Source organism: Carlito syrichta, unplaced genomic scaffold (assembly GCF_000164805.1).
Source record: "Carlito syrichta isolate Samal-C Ts95f unplaced genomic scaffold, Tarsius_syrichta-2.0.1 Scaffold302276, whole genome shotgun sequence".
Taxonomy (NCBI): Eukaryota; Metazoa; Chordata; class Mammalia; order Primates; family Tarsiidae; genus Carlito; species Carlito syrichta.
The window spans coordinates 131,691-152,953 of record NW_007246372.1 but is presented as its reverse complement, the minus strand read 5'-3'; the positions used below and the strand labels follow the sequence as shown (position 1 = coordinate 152,953).

Below are 21,263 nucleotides of genomic sequence, written 5' to 3'. Positions count from 1 at the left end.
CTAGCAGGCGGCAGGGTCCGGGCCGCGGGAGCCGCGATGGAGCTGCACATCCTAGAGCACCGGGTGAGGGTGCTGAGCCTCGCCCGCTCCGGTCTCTGGCTGTACACCCACCCACTCATCAAGCTGCTCTTCCTGCCCTGCCGCAGCCGGTGCGCGCGTGGGTTCGGGGGCGCAGATGGGGGTTGGCGACTCTGCTGCCGCTCAGGGCCAGGGTCGGAGGATTAGGATTGCCGTGAGGCGGGCGGGAGCGGGCGGGGAGGGCTCTCTGCCTCCGGCCGCCATCCGGCCTGGGCCTACCCTCCCTGGGACCGCCGCCTATCCGGCCCCGTGAGGCCCCCTCCCAGGCCCAAGCGCAAACAGCCTGGGATGGGCAATGCTTTACTCTGAGTGGTGCCAAAAGGGTGCTTTCCTACCTAGCCGCTGCGGGGGGCTACTTCCAAGACGCCGCCCTTCAGGTCAGAGGGGCTAGACTAGGGGGCCCAAGGCCCGACGCCTCTTGGGCTGTCGCTGCGAATGCGAGTCTCTTCCCTCTAGGAATGGAAGGGCGGAGGGCTCCTGGGGAGGTCGGGAGGCAGAAAGTAGCTCGTGATCCAGGAATTGGGGCCCACACCCCATTGCCCTGGGGAGGAAATTGAGGCCTGAGGAGCAGGAAGGCACCCGGTGGGACTAGTCGATCTCCTGGGGCAGATGGAGGGGAAGTCCACCCCCCTACCCAGTTCTCCACCCCAAGCTGAAGATGCTCCCCACCCTCAACCAGGTGCAAGTTCTTCAGCCTGACGGAGACCCCTGAGGATTACACGCTCATGGTGGACGAGGAGGGCTTTAAAGGTGGGGGCTGGTCTGGGGAGGGGGAGCTTGGGAGGGGCCTGTGCTCCCCCTTCAGGATTCTCACCAGATGCTGGTGGCAGTCCCAAGAGCTTGAGCCTTAAAAGCAGACGGGTCAGGGTTCAAATCCTACCCCACCACTCACTCACTGTGTGCCCTTGAGCAAATCAGTTACCCTCTCTGAGCTGTTTCCTCTTACGTAAAGTGGGTATTATGGTTCTGATGTAATAGGATCCCACAGGGCTTTATAAACTTAAAACCCATGAAGGACTGTGTGTGAGGGGCACTTAGCATTCTTAGGCCGGCAGGGAGACCTCAGTCATGGTACCCAACAAGAAGCAGGAATTACCATGGCTGTTACCACCCTGGGGCATTATTTCCTCCTGGTTTGGGCCACCTCCTCTCCTGCTGGTCTGGGAACTCCGGGAGGGTTGGGTAAGGAATGCAGGCGCAGGCAGCCATTCCTGGGTAGGGTCCTAGAGGCCTCCTGGCTGTGCTTGGGTGAACAGCAGCCACCCTGGCCCTGGCCCTGGCCCCTGCTCAGGACTGGACGCCAGCCTGGTCCCTCCCTGGGCCCTGGAGCTAATATCTGGCTTTTATTCTTGCTGGCCTGGCCTATTCTCACAGGCCTGGAGTCTCCAACCAGCCAACTGGAGGTTCACCCATTCCTCACTCCCCACTTCTGGCCTTCGTTTCCCTGTTTGTACTGCAAGGAAGTCAGTCTGCAAATGGGGAAGGGAATCCCCCCAGCCAGCCTGATCTGCTGGTGCCCTCTGGTGTTTCCATGTGGAGTAAAGCTTCTGCCAACCCACAGAACACATCATCAGTAGATACTGTCTTCCCATTTTACAGATGAGGAAACAGAAATCATTGCCCCAGGTTACACAGCAAAGCTGGGATTTGAATCCAGGTCTGTCTCAATCTGGAACTCTGATCTTAAGTGGGAAGTTTCAGTCCCCAGCAGGCTAGCTCCTGGAGCACTTCTCAGTCCTTGAATACATAGGTACTGCAGGAGCAGAGCCAGGGGAAGATAGCCCCAGTCTCCAGACCTGTCCTTACCTTGATAGAGCCCTCCAAGGCAAGGAAACTGAGGCTCAGAGAGGGGCAGAGGACAGCCTGCAGGCCCTGACCGGACATGTGCCCCCTGCCCACAGAGCTGCCCCCATCTGAGTTCCTGCAAGTGGCCGAGGCTACGTGGCTGGTGCTGAATGTGTCGTCTCACAGTGGTGCAGCAGTGCAGGCTGCTGGGGTCACCAAGATTGCCCGCTCAGTCATTGCGCCGCTGGCCGAGCACCACGTGTCTGTGTTGATGCTGTCCACTTACCAGACAGATTTCATCTTGGTGAGTTTTCCACTCATGAGAGGTGGGGTGTGCATAGGTGCCTGGGGACCCGCATGATATGCCGTCTGCCTGTGGCCCAGGTGCGGGAGCAGGACCTCACCGTGGTTATTCACACGCTGGCCCAGGAGTTCGACATTTACCGCGAGGTGGGCGGGGAGCCTGTGCCTGTGGCCAGGGATGATTCCAGCAACGGCTTTCCCCGTGCCCAGCATGGTGAGGGCTGCCCCCTGACACCCCCAACTTAGCCAAGACCTCCCTTCGCCCTGGGGCCCTTCCCTTGTACAGGTGGGTCTGTGTGCATGGGGGCACCAGCTGGCACTGCCCCAAAAAGAGATAGTGCCCCAAGGACTCAGGCTGGTTCCTGGAGAGCAGGCCCACACCTGGCCCTGGCCCCTCCTGATTGGCCACCAGGGGGCGGCCCAGCCTACAGCTGCCCTCTTACCAGCTGCCCTGTCCTCCCTGAGCAGGGCCCAGCCCCACAGTGCATCCCATCCAGAGCCCTCGGAACCGCTTCTGCGTCCTCACACTGGACCCTGAGACGCTGCCAGCCATTGCTACCACCCTCATCGATGTCCTCTTCTACTCACACAAGTGGGCCTTGTTTGCATTTCATCTCTGTCCCCACGCTGTTGTTCCTATGCTCTGTCCCCCCACCTTCCTCCCATTGGTCGGTTTTGCCTCTCTGTGCCTTGTCCCGTCTCGGGGTTCCTGGCAGCCAGTGATGCTCACTTGCCCTTGACTGATGTCCAGGGATGGTCCCAACCCCAAGCTGGAGCCCTCTCCTGTGGTGTCATTAGAGCTGCCCCTGAGCTGTGCCCTGGCCCAGCCCTCTCCCCCCGGCATGCCTCAATCTTTGGCACAGGCCAGGTTCATCATTCTCCCCATCCCCACCCACACCTGGAGAGCCGGGTGCTCGGACGGGGAGCAGAGCTGGGAAGGCCTGCCTAGGCCGCCCATGCCAGCCCTCTCCCTGGGGTCTGGAGGCTTACTGGGAGGAGTGCGGTGGGCTGGGTGCCTGGCAGAGTCCCTGAGTCTCCCGTTCCTCCCCAGTGCTCCCAAGGAGGCAGCTTCTGGTGGTGCTGACTCCAGCTCCATCCCATTCTTTGCCTTCTCTCTCATTGAGGGATATATCTCCATTGTCATGGACGCTGAGACACAGAAAAAGTATGTGACCCTGTTACGCCCTCAGCAGCAGCCCCAGGAAGGGAGGAGGTGGGATAGGGCAACGGACTCTGAGGTCAGCAGGCGGGGGGGGTAGGGTAGAGACAGCGGAGGAGAATGGGTGTCCTGCCCACCACCCCCTTGCCTCCCCAGGTTCCCCAGTGACCTCCTGCTGACCAGCTCCTCGGGGGAGCTGTGGAGGATGGTGCGCATTGGTGGACAGCCCCTGGGCTTTGGTGAGGGCTGCTCCCTGTGTCGGGGGGTTGGGAGGGCCTGTGGAGCCATCAGGGTGAGCCACATGTACCCCCTCCCCCCTCAGATGAATGTGGGATTGTGGCCCAGATCGCAGGTCCCCTGGCCGCCGCCGACATCTCTGCCTACTACATCAGCACGTTCAACTTCGACCATGCTCTGGTGAGTGCCAGGGCTGGCCGGAGGGGGACCGAGGCCCAGAAATGAGGGGAGGCCGCAGGTCATCTCAGCTGATCCAGGAAGTCCGAGTGGCTCTGGCCACCTTCAGCCCTGACCCTTACCCCCTACTCACCTGCCGGCAGGTGCCCGAGGATGGCATCAGCAGCGTCATCGAGGTTCTCCAGCGACGGCAGGAAGCCCTGGCCTCCTGAGGCCCATGGAGATCAGAGTAGCCTCCCTGCTCTCCCTCATCCCTGGGCTTCCAAAGACTTGTCTAAGCTATTTCCTCAAGCTCTGGAATGAGCCCCCTGTTCCTGACAGGAGACCCCTCGTTCCATTCTCTATGTAAGCTGCGTGCAGGCACCGTCTCTCCCAAGGACACGTGTGTGTACCCACAGGAGGAGTGGGCAGGTGCTAGCCCGACCGCATGTCTGCCCACATGGGCACACGGTGCTCGGGGCTGAAGTCCCCAACCCATCACTCCCTGTGCGGCCTCAGCATTTGCACAGTCCCTGCCTGAGGCCCGAGCCGTCCCCCCTCCAGCCTCCCTGGACCAGCTGCTCCCTGGCTAGGTGAGTCCTGACAGTGCCTCTCCCTGCTGGGGCCTCCAAGAAAAGTATTTTTACATCTGTCTCTCTCCTTTTTTTATTGACTTGTTAATAAAGGACTTTCTAGTGACTGGCTGGGCTGTGGTCCTTGGGGGTCACCTGGGTCTGAGCCTCAGCTGTGTACCTGCCCAGGGGCTAGCACAACTCACCTCAACTCCATCCACTTCAGTTTCCAGATGAGGAAGTGAAGCTTTGAGAGGTGACATGACTTAGCCAAGGTCACCTGATGCCCATCTCAGGCTGCCTGCCTTTGAAGTCTAGGCTTTCACGTCTTGCTGTTTCCAGAGTAGCCCAGAAGTTTCTGAACATGGGCAGGGACTCTCAGGCCCTCCTGCCTGGGGGTGCCCCTGGCCTTCTCTGCCACCATGGTGTGACTGGCCTGAAACCCACCAAGAAGGGCCCAAAAACACTTTTCCTCCAGACTGCTGCCTGCTTTCTTTTGGGCCTTGCCTGAGTTCTGGCTGGCCCTCTGTTGATGAGGAGATTAGTCAATTACTGCTACCAGGGCTCTCCTGGAGTCATAGGAGGGGTCCCTGTATACAGGGCTTCTCCCTGTTGAGGTGCAGGACCAGGAAGACAGGACAGGGACCTATAGGAGCCTGCTCTGTGCTCACCGAGTTTAGGATTCTGCTCTGGCCTAAAGGGGCCTCACTGATGTACCACAGAGGTTATCAGGTGCACTCAGCCCAGACCCACCCACGCTCAGGAAGGGAAGAAGGGTGTGACTTCTATGTACTCAGAGGTTGTGGTGACTCCTCAGAAAAGCCATAACAGGGATCAGGCATCTGGCAGTGGGCCCACCCTGTCCCTGGGAACCAGGGGTCTGGGGTCTCGGACTGCAGATCAGAGGAACCAAGAGTGCAGCCCTGGCTTGGTGAGTGAGCAGCAGGGAGTCCAGGCCAGCCCCTTCCCTTCAGCCTCAGTTTCCCCATGTGCATGGAGATTTAGGAGGTAACTGCGTTAGAAACACCAGTAGGGGAACATTTCCTTGGATTTTGTTTTTTGTTGGGGTGGGGGGAGTCCCAGTTCCTCTTGGAGGGCCTGGTGTGGGCCCTGGCTTAGGGAATGTTCTGGGGGGCGGGGAGAGGCTTCAGGATCAGAGTTCTTAGGACTACTTAACCTGCAGCTAGAGAGCTCCTGGCCCTGTGTCCTGCTCCAGGGGCCTGACCACCTGTCTCTGTTTGGCTTAGCATTTTTGTCACCCTGGCTCTCCAAGGGCTTCAAGCCTCCCCCCGGATCCCTCATACCAGGTCCTGGATCTTGGAGCTGCCCAGGGGACCAGCCTTTGTGAGGGGACACATACATACCCCAGTGGGCTGGTCTGACTCAGACCCAGGCCTGGGGGTCAGCATGCCCATGTGTGCCTGCTACATAGCCAAGTGTCTATGTGGACAGTTTTTAGCTCCTAGGTGCTGGAGTCCTTGGGGGTCACTGGTCCAGTCCTCAGCCTCCAGCAGATTACAAGTAGGGAGATCTGCTTGGGAGAGCTGGGGAGACTGAGACCCACCTGGGACCAAGGGCACAGGGCTTGGGAGGTGCCCTGGGGACATACAGCTGAGGGGAAGTGGGGACATCTTCCGGGGTGCGACCTTAGAGCTCACATGAGGCTGATGCCCTGGGTCCGGTCAGACAGACAGGCTTTGAGCTCTCCCAGAGTGAGGTGTGGACTCACAAAACCATCTCCCCGTCCGACCCAGGCCCCTGAAGAGTCCTAGGACAAAGGAAGCTGGTCTGGTCAGCCTGAGTTTGGGGCTGAGCTCAGTGTGGGTCACAGCTCACCAGCTTGACCTCCCCATCCTGGGAGCCCTGGGGCACTTTTCCACAGGAGCCTAAGTGCTTATCTTCATGAAAATGGCAGCTTGCTATCCAGGGAGGGGCCCTGCCCACAGCCCCTCAATGGGAGAAGAGGCTCTCAGCACTCTGGCCACCAGCCTGATGCCCAGCATCTGCTGGGAAGACGTGGGCCTAGGTGGGTGGGGATGGGAGGTGAGGAGACAGCCAGGCAGAGTTAGCGGCCCACATCCCACTTTTCTGACCCTCGTATTCATGTAGAGAAAATGACCTCCTAAGTCCTCTCCAAGATGATGGAGCAGACATTCAGAGTTTATTTGTTTTTAATTTTTTTTTGTAGAGCCAAGCTCTCGCTATATTGCCCAGGCTGGTGTCGAACTCCTGGGCTCAAGCAATCCTCCTGCCTCAGCCTCCCCAAGTTCTGGATGTGAGCTAATGTGCCCAGCTACATTCAGGGTTTAAAGACCTCATCTCCATCCTTGCCAGGTGGGGCCGCCTGGTCCCCTGCTTGCCAAGTTACTCCACAGCTGGCTCCTTGGTCCTCTGTAGAGGCAAGAGAAGACATTGCACAGCCTCCTGATGTTCCTCTTGGACCCAGGATCCTGCCCGGTGGAAAGCGCCTGAGCAGGAGGCAGGGGAAGGGCAGTGGGCACAGGGCAGCTGCATCCTCATTCGCCTGGGGTCGCCGTCTGTACAGGAGGGCAGGGACTGTGCTCTGTTAATTCCTATCTATACAATCACACGTCACTTCGTGATGGGACTGTGTTCTGACAAAGGTGTCGTTAGGTGGTTTTTGTGGTCATATGACCATCATAAAGTGCATGGACAGGAACCTAGATGGTCTCGCCTACTACACACCTAGACCATGGGGTGTAGCCCCTGGTTCCTAGGCTACAAACCTGCACGGCACATGACTATACTGAATACTCTAGGCAACTGTAACACAATGGGAAGGCTTTGTGTATCTAAAAATGGAAAAGGTACAGTAAAAATATGGTAGAAGAGATAAAAGATGGTCCACCTGTCTAGGGCGCTTCCCATGAATGGCGCTTGCAGGACTGGAAGCTGCTCTGGGTGTCACTGAGGGAGGGGGAGTGAGGGTGAAGGCCTAGGACATTACTGGACACTACTAGACACTTTATCAACACTCAACACTTAGGCTACACTAAATTTACACAAAATATGTGTCTTTGTTCAATAACAAATTGACCTTAGCTTACTGTATCTTTTTCGTTTTATAAACATTCATTAATTAATTACTTATTGAGTTGGGATCTCACTCTGACTCCCAGGCTGGAGTGCAGTGGCACGATCGCAGCTCACCGCAGCCTCGACCTCCGGGACTCAGATAATTCTCCTGCTTCAGCCTCCTGAGTAGCTGGAACTACAGGTGCGTACCATAGCACTCAGCTATTTTTTTTTAATATTTTTTTTGTAGTGATGAGGTCTCACTATGTGCTCAGGCTGGTCTTGAATTCCTGGGATCAAGCAATCCTCTCACCTCGGCTTCCCAAAGTGCTGGGATTACAGGCGTGAGCCACCCCACTGGCCTAAATTTTTTAAAAAACTTTTTACTATTATAATAGCACTTAGCTTAGAACACAAACACAATGTACAGCTGACCAAAAATATTTTCTTTTTGTCCTTATACTATAAGCTTTCCTCTATTTAAAAATTTAATTTTTGTTTTTTACCTTTGTTAAAAACGAAAACACAAACACACATTAGCCTAGGCCGACACAGGGTCAGGATCGTCAAGATGTCACTAGGTGATAGGAGTTTTTCAGCTCTATTTTAATCTTATGGGTCCACTGTGTACATGAAGTTTGTCATTGACTAGGGTGTCTTTACACAGCACATGACTATATATTCAATGCTTGCTTTTGTTATCTCTATTGTACACAGGTGGAAATAAAGCACAGAGAGGTGAAGTGACTTGCCCAAGGTCACACAGCTGGGCACAGCAGAATCAGAATTCCAAAAGAAGGTTAAGAATGCCCACAAGAGCCTAGAGGAGCTCCCTGGGGCAAGAGACACTTTAGCTGAACCCTGAGGGATAGGGAAGATTTTGCAATATCCCTTGCAATCCCAGCTGTCTCCGTCGGTGGCTGGGTGTCTGCTGTCGGTGGCAACAGATACGTGGGCAGGCACGCGCGGCCTGGCCCTGGCTTCTCTCTGACCCTGGGCAGTGTTGGGCAATGGCCGTGGTTTGTGTCTCACTTTCCCAGGCAGGCCCTGGTGCCAGAGTTCCAGAGCCAGGTTGCCTCTTATGGGGGTGTCCAGAGTTTCTTTCCCCAGGAGTTGATCACGGTGCCATGTGGATGTGGCTGCTGTGTGACTGTCTGTGTGCTGTGTGGGTATCTGTGTAGCCTGGGTGTCTGCTGCACGGGTGTCTGTGTGCACCATGAGTGTACATGCTGTGTGGGTGTGCGTGGACAGCATTGTACTTGCAGTGAGTGCAGGCCTCTGGGAACATCTCTACAGATGTCTGTTTAGGCAGGAAAGCACACGTGTGTGTTTGTGTGTGTGTGTGTGTGTGTGTGTGTGTGTGTGTGTGTGTGTGTGTGAATCTACACATGTGTAGAAGTGACAGTGTGTCCCGGGGAGGCTGTGTTCTTGACTTTCTGTTGGAGATCTGGCTGGCTGTGGCTTATGTGCTTTGCTGACATGTGAATGTCAACCGTGGGCCTGGCTCCCTCTCAGCACGGGTATGTGCATGTGCATGTATACATGGGGATATTTGACTGCGAAGCTGTGTACCCAAGAGTGTTGTGGGGACCTGTGTTCTGTATGTCTGTTTTTGCGTGTGTCTGGGGCTTACTTTGTATGGGAGAGTGTGTGCACGCATTGGCAACCTGTGTTTTCATGTTCACGCGTGTGTACACTACTGTTCACTTCCTGGACCCACGCCCCTGAGGCCTCCCTGCCTCTCCCTGATCAGGGGTCAGATTTGCTGCTGTCTCTTCTACCTCCGCCAGTTTCCAGCTCTCAGAAGGGCCAGCTCCCCTGTAGTCACCAGGGGAGTGGTGGGTTCGGTCCTCCATCCTCCACCATCAACCCCCAGTGACCTCGGCCTCCCCAGTTTCCCTCCTGCCTCTCCACCCACTTCTCTGTCCCCCTCTTCTGTCTGCAGCCAGAAGCAAGCCTGCCCCTTCTGCCTTACGGTGCCCAGAGCTGCTCATCCAGGGCTCTGCCACCCAGCCTTGACACAGAGACCCACCCCCGGTTCTCTAGACCAACACCCCTCCCTAGCCCAACACCCCACACTTCCCAAGGCCCTAACTTGATCCACAGTTGTCCTCACCTGTGTTGCTGTCCCAGACTCCCTACTGGCCTCTCTGCCTCAGTTTCCCTCTCATCTGACAGCACAAGTGAATTTTACCCGACACAATCCTGGTGTGTCCCCTCCCTCCCTGATCACAGCCCCCTGCTCATGAGGTCTACTTCTGAGACCTCCCAGCTTGCACCAACTTTCCCGGTGTCCCTGCCACTCTGGTGCCTCACTCTATGCCAAGAGCTCTCCTCTTCCAGGCCGCCAGCAGGCGCTGTCTGAGCTGGCAGCCCTGGCCTTTGAAATTCAAGTTAGTCTTTTCTAAGCCTATGAATAAAGTCCAATAGAGGGCCAAGCATGGTGGCTCACACCTATAATCTCAGCACTTTGGGAGGCTGTGGTGGGAGGATTGCTTGAGCCCAGGAGTTTGAGACCAGCCTGGGCAACATAGTGAGACCTTGTTGCTACAAAAATTTGAAAAAGTGACCCAGGCATGGTGGTGACTGGAGGCTGGGGCAGAAGGATCACCTGAGCCCAGGAAGTTGAGGCTGCAGTGAGCCGCAATTGTTCCACTGCACTCCAGCCTGCGCAACAGAGTGAGACTGACTCAAAAAAAAAAAAAGCCAATAGACAAGAACTCAATGGGCGATAAAGCAGAAAGGGCAGGAGAGGCCTTCTGATGTTCCCTTGTCCCCTTGGCTTGATTCACTGCCTTCCAGATCCCTTGGCTGTCCTGGGATTGCTATTTAAAACTTTTTTTAAATTGGGGTAAAATTCACATAATATGTAAACTCAGTCATTTTCACGTGAATAATTCTGTGGTATTTAGTGCATTCACAATGTTGTGCAACCATCACTTCGATCTAGTTCCAAACATTTTCATCACTCCAAAGAGAAGACTCCATCAGTCATCACTCCCCATCCCTCCCTCCCCCAGGCCCTGGCGGCCACCAGTCTTCATTCTGCTCTCTGGATTTACCTATTCTGGATATTTCATATAATATGTGATTTTTTGCATTTAGATTCTCACCATAATGTTTTGCAGGTTCATTCATGTTGTCAAATGTATTGATGCTTCATTCTTCTTTTTTTTAAACTCCATCACCCATGCTGGAGTACATGATCACAGCTCACCACAGCCTCCAATTCCTGGGCTCAAGCAATCCTCTGGCATCAGCCTCCTGAATAGCTGGGACCACAGGTGTATGTCACCATAGCTGACTTTTTTAAGATTTATTTTTATTTTTTGTAGAGAGGAGGTCTTGCTATGTTGCCCAGGCTGGTCTCAAACTCCTGGGCTAAAGCAATTCTCCTGCCTCTGCCTCCCAAAGTGCTGGGATAACAGGCATGAGCCACCGCGCCCAGCTTCATTCCTTTTTATGACTGAATAATATTCCATTGTGTGGATAGACTACGTTTTGTGTATTCATTATCTGTTGAAGGACATTTGGGTTGTTTCCACATTTCAAAGATGCTGCTACTAAGCTCTGCCTTCTTGACTATGGAAGCGCCCAGTATTTGTGTTTAATCCCTTCTTCCACGCACATTTTGTGGACAGGGTGACCTGCCCCAGCCAGTCACACCCCGTTACCCCTTGAATGGTCGCTATAGGCCCTTGGATGGAGCAGGTTTTGGTGGCCTTCTCTGCCACTTAAACTGCAGGATTAGTTTTTCTTTTTTTTCTTTTTTCTCTTGAGTTGGAGTCTCATTCTGTCGCCCAGGTTGGAGTGCAGTGGCACGCTCACAGCCACCGCAGCCTCAACCTCCTCGACTCAGGTGATCCTTCCACCTCAGCCTTCCAAGTAGTTGGAACTACAGGCATGTGTCACCACGCCCAGCAAATTTTTTGACTTATTGTAGAGAGGAGGTCTCACCAAGTTGTCCAGACTGGTCTTGAATCCCTGGACTCAGGCAATCCTCTCACCTCAGCCTCCCAAAGTACTGGGATTACAGGCTTGAGCCACTGTAGCCGGCCCTGGTTTTTCTCTTTGTATAGGGATAAACGCCCAGAATTTTCTCGGCATCTCCCCAAGAGCAAGCACCTGTCCCCGGTCCTTTCTTCTGGACAATGATCAGCATTCCTGCCAGTGAGCCCCATCTCTGTGTCCCAGACTTCCTCTTGGGATCGGGGTTGTCATTTGCAGACAGCCCCACTGCGTCCCGGCCTCCCCACCAGTTGCCTTTTCTATGAAGCCAAGGCTCTGACATCTTGCTGCATCGCAGCTGCACTCCAGGTTGGTCGACAGAGTGTGACCCTGACTCAAAAAAAAAAAAAAGAAAAAGAAAAAAAAACTGATTTGTCTCTTTTTGCAAAATGTAGGCTTGTCTATGCCTATGAAAACCGGCCTCTTTCTATGAGATCATTGGATGTCATTCATGTGAAATTCCTTCTGAAGTGAATTATTTAAAGGAAGCCCTGGTGGCTTTTTCTTTTTTTAAATTCATTTTCCAAGAAAGTGATGAAATCTGCAGTGGGTGAAAGAGCAGATTTTGAATTAGCTTTTAAAAATTATCATAAAGGAGAAAGTCAGCGTCTTTGAAAAGGAGGCTGGCCAGAAACAGGATCACATGCCTGAGCACAGTCAAGACTGAGTTCTCATTTCCAGGGAGAAGAGCATCCGGAGAGTGCGCGGAATGGGCGGAACAGGCGCTGAGACCCATCCCGCCCTGAGAACTTTGTTTCTGCCCCCAGCAGGATGGCCCTGCACTTCCAGAGGCCTGGTGGCAGGTGCACCCGATGTGGGACAGGGACACAGCTGGGTCCTGCAGCCTGGGAGCCATAGCTCACCTTCCTGGGGCATGTTTATGGCTATGCATTCTACTGCTCGCTGAGGATTTATTGAGAACCTACTACATTCTGGGGCCTTGTTGTTCTCTGGAGAGGCGAGAAGGGACTGTGGCCACAGTGTACACCCTCTTAGAATGTACAGCCTGGTTGGGGAGCCCACAGTTGTAAAATGTTCCCCCTTGAAGAGTGTGCCACAGAGGGAGGCATGGTACTCTGGGAGGGTCACAGTGGGCAGGTTGGACCAGCCTGAGGTGGAGGAAGGTCAGGGAGGGTTTTCCTGAAAAGGCAAAACTCAGACTTCGATGTCTGGGTGGCAGTTCAGTCGGCAGAGTGTTCAGGAAGGGGGAACAGCAGGTGTGAAGGCCCTGAGGTGAGAGCTGGGCTCCCCTGAGGGACTGAGGGGAGTCATAGAAGGAGACAGGCTGGAGAGAGGTACGAGTAGAGCTGGAGAGGTGAGCAGGACCAATGACTGTGGTAACAATATGGCCTTCTGGGAATGGCGATGGGAAGACAGGGAAGGGTTTTAAGCAAAGGGTGTGACCAGGTTGTGTTGTATTAGCCCCTGCCTGGGGGCTGCCATGGCAGCCAAGCCCAGGGGGGTGCAGTGACCCCTCGCTCCTTACTCTCCCCCTCCCTGTCAGACATCCAGTCACACCAGCCATTCCCGGAGCTGGTCCTTTGCACTCATGCTTCCTGATGGGCCGCCTCCTGCTACAGGAGTGGATCTCTCAGCTCCCTCCTGCGCACTCTGGATGGCCCACTGGGCCTGCTGTGATCTCCTGGCTCTTGAGGGGCTGCCTAAGCTCACATCTGCCTTGGTTCCCTCCAGAACTCTGCCTCTTGGACTCAGTTTCCCCATCTACAGGATAAGAATACTTCCTTCCTAAAGGGATTGCAAGGATTTGATGCAGTAGTCCGTGTGACGTGCTTGGAACTGGGCCCCACTTAGAGGGGCTCCCAAAATGTGTCCAGTTATTACCACTGGCCCCAATGTTTTTGACCGAAATCTGCTGTTGTAAAACAGGTAATGTATGTTGTCATCCTGAGAAAAGTCAGCACTCAGCCTTCTTACCTGGTCTGATGTCTGATGCTGTTGATACTTAGATGGACATTTCAGTGCTTAGGGTCACTGAGGGGCTCTGTCTGGCTCCAGGGCTGTCGGCTCTCTGCAGTCCTCACACATGTCGCCTCATCTCAGGACAGGATGCAGGGTTCAGAGACGGCAGCAAGCGGGGTTCCTAAGCCAGCCTGAGAGTGACCAGCAAGGCAGCACCCCCGCCTTCTGTCATCCGGGTCAGCAAGGTTATGAGCTGCCTTCTGCTGGGTCCTGGCTTCCTGTGGCCAGGCCTGGTCTGAGCGCTTGCAGATTTAGCTAGTGTAAGGCGACAGTTAGAGGACACTGAAGAGAATTCGTAGTGATGGTTGCACCATTTGCCGCCCCCCTTCCTCCTTCCCTCTCTTTCTTCCTCTTTGTCCTCCTTATTCTTCTCTCTTTCTCCCTCTCCCCTTCTCTGCCCACCTTCCTCCTCTCCCCTCCCTGTCTGCTGTATTTCCTTGAATAGGTGTTCAGGACTCTGGAAGGAGGTCACTTACCCAATCTGGGGGAGCCACTGGACACGGGGGAAAGAATGTATAGAGTTCAGGGATTCCCCCCAGCCCAAGGTGACCTTTGTGACCTCCTGGGGAGGGCGCCTGGTGGATCTTTGCTCACCCCATGGTTTATGTAACATGGCCTTTCCCAACGGCCCTCAGAGCCACCCTGTGACATAAGCAAATGTGTGTCTTTGTCTGCCCCGGTGTTTTCGGAGGCTCTGCTCTGATGTGTCAGGCGCTCTCATCCTCACCTCACTGAATTATGCTGACAAGCCTGTAGGGTGCACTTGTCACTGCCTTTTTTAAAGTATATGATTCTAGGCTAGGCACGGTGGCTCATACCTATAATCTCAGCACTTTAGGAGGCCGAGACAGGAGAATTGTTTGAGGCCAGGAATTTGAGACCAGCCTTAGCTACATAGCAAGACCTTACCTCTATTTTGAAAAAGAGAATGAAAAAGTAACGTATATGATTCAGTGCTTTGTAGTATATTTACAGGGTTGTGCAACCATCACTACTATCTAATTCCAGAAAATTCTCATTACCCCTAAGGAAATTCATCAGTGTGGCTCCCCATCCCTGGAAGTCCCAAGCCTTGGTGACCACTAGTCCACCTCTGTCTCTCTGGATGTGCCTAATTCTGGACATTTTATATACATGGAATCATCCAAGAAATGGTCCTTTGTGTCTGGCTTCCCTCATGTAGCATCAGGTTTTCTTTCTTTCTTTTTTTTTTTTAAGTTGGAGTCTCACTCTGTCACCCAGACTGGAGTACAGTGGCCACTCCCGGCCACTGCAGCCTCGACCTGCTGGGCTCTGGCGATCCTTCCGCCTCAGCCTTCCAAGTAGCTGAAACTACAGGCACGCGCTACCACACCCGGCTAATTTTGTGATTTATTGTAGAGATGAGGTCTCACCAAGTTGCTCAGGTGGGTCTCGAACCCGTGGGCTCAGGCAATCCACTCACTTCGGCCTCCCAAAGCGCTGGGATTATAGGCTGAGCCACCAAGCCCAGCCAGTATCAGGTTTTCAAGGTGCATCCTTGTTGGAGCACTTGTCAGGACTTCATTGCTTTTCACGGATGATTAATATTCCACCATGTGTAGACCCCATTTTGTTTATCCATTCTCTATTGATGAACATGTGGGTTGTTTCCACTCTTTGGCTGTTACAAATAATTGCTCCTGTTAACGTCTGTAAGTCTTTGTGTGGACATAGGTTTTCCATTCTCTTGGGTCTAGATCCAGAAGCTGAATTGTTGGTCATAGGGTATCCTGTGTTGAACCATTTGAGGACCTGTCAAATGGTGTTCTAGTTAGGCTGTGCTATTTTTCATCCCCACCAGCAAGGGACCAGGGTTCCAATATCTCCACGTCCTCACCCATACTTGTTATTGTTTACCTCGGTTTACGGCCACCCTAGTGTGTATGTAGTGGCATCGCATCATGGTTTAGATTAGTATTTCTCCAATGTTGAGTATCTTTGCATGTGTTTATTAGCAATTTATATATTTTTGGGAGACTTGTCTATTCAAATCCAGCACCAGCCAGGTATTGTGGTTGACATCTGTAATCCCAATCGCCTGGTAAGTGCAGGCGAGAGGATTGCTTGAACCCAAGAGTTTGAGACCAGCCTAAGCAACATAACAAAACCCTGTCTTTACAAAAATTCGAAAAAAATTAGCCATACATGGTGGCTCATGCTTGTACTCCCAACTACTCAGGAGGCTGAGGCAGAAGGATCACCTGGGCCCATGAGGTTGAGGTTGTGGTGAACAGTGACCGTGCTGCTGCATTCCAGCCTGGGCAACAGAGTGGTACCCTGACTCAAAAAAAAAAAAAAAGAAAAAGAAGAAAAGTTGCTGTGATTTGTGTCTTTGCAAAATTCAGGATTGTCTCTGCCCATGAAGCTCAACAGATATCGCTCATGTGAAATTCCTTCTGAAGTGGATTATTTAAAGGAAGCCCTGGTGGCTTTTTCTTTTTAAAATTCATTTTCCAAGAAAGTGAAGAAATCTGCAGTGGGTGAAAGAGCAGATTTTGAATTAGCTTTTAAAAATTATCATAAAGGAGAAAGTCAGCATCTTTGAAAAGGAGGCTGGCCAGAAACAGGATCACATGCCTGAGCACAGTCAAGACTGAGTTCTCATTTCCGGGGAGAAGAGCATCCGGAGAGTGCGCGGAATGGGCGGAACAGGCACTGAGACCCATCCCGCCCTGAGAACTTTGTTTCTGCCCCCAGCAGGATGGCCCTGCACTTCCAGAGGCCTGGTGGCAGGTGCACCCGATGTGGGACAGGGACACAGCTGGGTCCTGCAGCCTGGGAGCCACAGCTCACCTTTTCTTTCCTGGAGCATGTGTGGCCATGCAGTCATCCACTCACCAAGGATTGATTGAGAACCTACTACATTCTGGGGCCTTGCTGTGCTCTGGAGAGGCAAGAAGGAGCTGCAGCCACAGTGCACATTTACAATCTTAGCTGGGCACAATGGTTCATGCCTGTAATCCCAGCACTTTTGGAGGGCCAAGATGGGAGGATTGCTGGAGCCCAGGACATCCCGATCAGCCTAGGGAACATAGTGAGACCTCATGTCAACAAAAAAATTTAAAAATTAGCCAGGTATGGTGGTATGGACTTGTAGTCCTAGCTCCTTGGGAGGCTGAGAGGGGTATCGCCTATGCCCAGGTGTTTGAGCTGGCGATGAGTTGTTATCATGCCACTGCACTCCAGCCTGGGAGACAGAATGAGACCCTGGTTTAAAAAAACAAGAAACAGAGAGTTTACAGCCTGATAGTCTGGCTAGAGAAAACTTGCAGTTGTAAAAACATTGCCCGTTGAAGAGTATCCCATACAGGGAGGTGTGGTACTCTGAGAGGGTCTCAGAGGGCAGGTGAAGACCAGCCAGGAGTGGAGGAAGGTCAGGTAAGGCTTCCCTGAAAAAGCAGAGCTTAGCCAGGTTCGGTGGCTCAGCCTGTAATCCCGCACTTTGGGAGGCTGAGGTGAGTGGATTGCCTGAGCCCGTGGGTTTGAGACCCACCTGGGCAACTTGGCGAGACCTCATCTCTACAATAAATAAAAAATCAGCCAGGTGTGGTAGCACATGCCCGTAATTCTGGCTACTCGGAAGGCTGAGGTGGAAGGATCGCCAGAGCCCAGCAGGTCGAGCCGCTTCCAGGCACCGCACTCCAATCTGGGTGACAGAGTGAGACTCCAACTCAAAAAAAAAAAGAAAAGAAAAGGCAGAGATTGAACTAGACTTTGATGTCTGGATGGTTGTAGGCAGAGTGCTCAGGAAGTGGAAACAGCATGTGCAAAGGCCCTGGGGTGAGAGTTGGTTTCCCCCGTGGGATGAGGGGAGTCAGAAAAGAAGGTGGGCAAGAGAGAGGTATGAGTGGAGCTGGGGAGGTGAGCAGAACCAGTGGCCATGGTAATGATGTGGCCTTTTGGGAATGACGATGGGAAGACAACGAAGGGTTTAAGCAAAGGGTGCAACCAGGTTGTGTTGCATTAGCCTCGCCCAGGGACTGCCATGGCAGCAAAGCCTAGGAAGATGCGGTGACCCCCTGCTCCTTGTTCTTCCCCTCTCCCTGTCAGACATCCAGCCACACCTGCCATTCTGGACTGGTTTCCCACTGTGAGAGTAGGTCTCTTAGCTGGTACCCGTGCCCCACCTCGGTGAGCTCTGGACAACCCACTGGGCCTATTATGACCTCGTGGCTTCAGAGGGGCTGCCTGGACTCAAACCTACCTTTGTTTTCTCCAGAACTCTGCCTCTCCGGTCTCAGTTTCCCTGACTACAGGGTGAGAAGAATGCTCCCTTCCTGAGGGGGCTGCAAGGATTCGATGCAGTAGCCCACATGAAGTGTGACGTGCTTAGAACTGGGCCCGGCTTAAGGGGTTCCCAAAATGTGCCCAATTATTACCACTAGCCCCAATATTTTTGGCCAGAATCTGCTGTTACAAAACAGGCATTGTATGTTGTCATCCTGAGAAAAGTTAGGACTCAGACTTACCTTATCTGATGTCTTGATGTCTGGGGCTGTTTGTTCTTAGATGGACATTTCAGTGCTCAGGGCCACTAAAGAGCTCTGTCTGACTCCAGGCTTGTGGGTCCTCACAATCATCACGCCTCTCCCCTCATCTCAGGACAGGACCCTGGGCTCAGAGAGGGCAGCGGGCAGGGTTCCAGGCCAGCCTGAGAGTGGCCAGTAGGGCGGCACCCTCGCCTCCTGTCATCCGGGTCAGTGCAGTTATGGGCGTCACGCCTGCCTTCCCTTGGGTTCCAGGTTCCCTGTGGTGGGGCCTGGTCTGAGGACATAAAGATTGATTCAGCTGGTGTGAGGAGGACAGTTAGAGGTTACAGAAGAGAAAGGAGTTCTCTCCCTTCCTGTTTCCTTCTCTTTTTCTTCCTCCTTCCATCTTTCTTCCTCTTCCTCCTCCTCCTCCTTCTCTCCCTCTCTCCCTTTCCTACCCTCCCCTTTTTCCTTCTCCCCAATCCCCCTCCTGCTCTACTATACTCCTCTGAATAGGTGTTCAGGTCGCTGGAAAGAGGTCACTTCCTTGTGGTCCCAGGAGAGCTCCGTGGCAGGTTGCAAGCCGAGAGATCCCCCTGCCCAAGGTGACCTCTGTGACCTTCTGGGGAGGGCGCCTGGTGGATCTTTGCTCACCCCAGGGTTTATGTAACATGGCCTTTCCCAACCGCCCTCAGAGCCACCCTGTGACATAAGCAAATGTCTGCCCCAGTGGCTGGCGGTGTTTATGGAGGCTCTGCTCTGATGCATCAGGCACCCTCCTCCTCACCTCACTGAATGATGCCGACGGGCCTACAGGATGCACTTGCCACTGCGTTTCTTTGTTTTTTTTTTTTTGAGTTGGAGTCTCACTCTGTCGCCCAGACTAGAGTGCAGTGGCACGCTCCCAGTCACCGTAGCCTTGACCCGCTGGGCTCAGGGGATCCTTCCGCCTCAGCCTTCCAAGTAGCCGGAATTAGAGGCGCATGCTACCACGCCCAGCTAGTTTTTGATTTATTGTCGAGATGAGGTCTCACCAAGTTGCCCAGGCAGGTCTCGAACCCGCGGGCTCAGGCAATCCACTCACCTCAGCCTCCCAAAATGCTGGGATTACAGGCTGAGCCACTGAGCCTGGCGCCACTGCGTTTTTAAAAATTCCAATACAATTCACATGCCATCAAGTGTATCATTTTACAATATATGATTCCAGGCCGGTCATGGTGGCTCATACCTGTAATCTCAGCATGTCAGGAGGCTGAGGCAGAAGGATTGTTTGAGGCCTGGAGTTTGAGACCAGCCTTGGCTATATAGCAAGACCTTGCCTCTATATATATTAAAAAAGAGAGAGAGGGGAAAAAAAGTAAAGAGTATAATTCAGTGGTTTGTAGTATATTTACAGGGTTGTGCAACCATCACCACTATCTAATTCCAGAATGTTCTCATTATCCTAAGGGCACCCATACCCATCAGCTGTGTCTCCCCATCCCTGGAAACCCCAAGCCTTGGTGACCATTAGTCCACCCTCTGCCTCACTGGACATTTCATATACACGGAATCATCTGAGATGTCATACTTTGTGTCTGGCTTCTCTCACTTAGCATCACGTTTTCAAGGTGCATCCATGTTGGAGCATGTGTCAGGACTTCACTGCTTTTCACAGATGATTAATATTCCATTGTGTGAGTGGACATTTTATTTATCCATTTTTTTTGATGGACATTTGGGTTGTTTCCACTCTTTGGCTGTTATAAATAATTGCTCCCATGAACATCTGCAAGTTTTTGGGTGGACAGAGGTTTTCCATCCTCTTGGGTCTAGATCCAGGAGCTGAATTGTTGGTCATAGGATATCCTGTGTTGAACCATTTGAGGACTTGCCAAATGGTTTTCTAGTTAGACTGCACCATTTTTCATTTTCACCAGTCCTCGTCCAATATCTCCACGTCCTCGTCCATACGTGTTATTGTCTTCTTCAGCCAAGCTAGTGCATGCGTAGTGATAGCTTAGATGAGCATTTCCCCAATGCTGAGTATCTTTTCATGTGCTTACTGGCCATTTGTATATTTTTAAAATTACCTGTGTATTCAAATTCTGTACCCGCTGGGCATGGTGGCTGATGCCTGTAATCCCAACACTTTGAGAGGCCCAGGCGAGAAGATTGCTTGAACCCAGGAGTTTGAGACCAGCCTGGGCAACATAGGGATACCTCTTCTCTACAAAAATTCAGTAAGATTAGCCAGGCATGGTTGTTCATGCTTGTATTCCCAGCTACCTGGGAGGCTGTGGTGGAAGGATCGCCTGGGCCCAGGAGGTCGAGGCTGTGGTGAGGCATGATTGTGTCACTGTACTCTCCAGCCTGGACAACAATGTGAGACCCCCAACTCAAAAAAAAAAAAAAAATTCTCTACAAGGAACTCAAACGTGCTGAAAAGAAAAAAACAAACAACCCCATTATAAAATGGGCAAAAGATATGAACAGACACTTCACAAAAGAAGACATCTGAGCAGCCAACAAACACATGAAGAAATGCTCAACCTCACTAATCATCAGGGAAATGCAAATCAAAACCACACTGAGATACCACCTAACTCCAGTCAGAATGGCAATTACCAACAACTCAAAAAATAACAGCTGCTGGAGAGGGTGTGGTGAAAAGGGAACACATCTACACTGTTGGTGGGAATGCAAACTAGTGCAACGTCTGTGGAAAGCAGTGTGGTGATTCCTAAAAGCTCTAAAAATCGACCTTCCACATGACCCCACAATCCCCCTACTGGGAATATACCCTGAAGAACTCAAATCGCTCTATAAAAAAGATACCTGTATACGTATGTTTATCGCAGCATTATTCACAATAGCAAGAACCTGGAAACAGCCATGCTGCCCATCAAAAGAGGACTGGATTAAAAAAACGTGGTACATATACACGATGGAATACTATGCAGCCATAAAAAAGAACAAAATCATGAATTTCGCAGCAACCTGGATGGAACTAGAGTCTATAATACTGAGTGACCTCTCACAGAAACAAAGATCTGAGTATCACATGTTCTCACTCATATAATGGACCTTGAACATCCAATGTAATACTATAAGAAAATGACGGATGGTACTGGGAAACTATGGGGGGGGGGAGATGGGATTAACAGTAGCAAATATCTGTGTGGGGACGGGGAAACACCTCTTATCAACAGGGTGCCTGAATGAAACATAATTGTATACCTAACCCTTAACTGTACCCCACAAAACCATAATAAAAAATATTTTTTTAAAAAAAGAATGTTGTCTAATAAATTATAACCAAACAAAGGTGAATCAACATCACTTTTTCAGGATTTAAAAAAATCATGGAACTTATCCTGCTTTGCCAGATAAGATAATTTATAGCAGATAAAATATAGAAGTTAGGCTGAGTGTGGTGATTTACTTTTATAATCCCAGTACTTTGGGAGACCAAGGTGG

The 21,263-nt window shown here is 52.3% G+C and overlaps 1 protein-coding gene across 2 annotated transcripts; it reads left to right on the top strand.

The window, feature by feature from the left end:
* The first annotated feature begins 1 nt into the window (after position 1).
* Positions 2 to 4,418, top strand: CASTOR1 (cytosolic arginine sensor for mTORC1 subunit 1). Of its 2 annotated transcripts, none has more exons than XM_008056168.2 (9): positions 2 to 149; positions 758 to 828; positions 1,980 to 2,167; positions 2,248 to 2,380; positions 2,635 to 2,758; positions 3,218 to 3,331; positions 3,482 to 3,564; positions 3,648 to 3,742; positions 3,883 to 4,418. In XM_008056168.2, the coding sequence occupies exons 1-9, from the start codon at positions 37 to 39 to the stop codon at positions 3,949 to 3,951; spliced, it is 990 nt and encodes a 329-aa protein (XP_008054359.1). In that variant the 5' UTR covers positions 2 to 36; the 3' UTR covers positions 3,952 to 4,418. The 2 variants fall into 2 exon arrangements, with proteins under 2 accessions (XP_008054359.1, XP_021567098.1); XM_021711423.1 differs by having other exon boundaries at positions 2,632 to 2,758.
* The last annotated feature ends 16,845 nt before the right edge of the window (positions 4,419 to 21,263 follow it).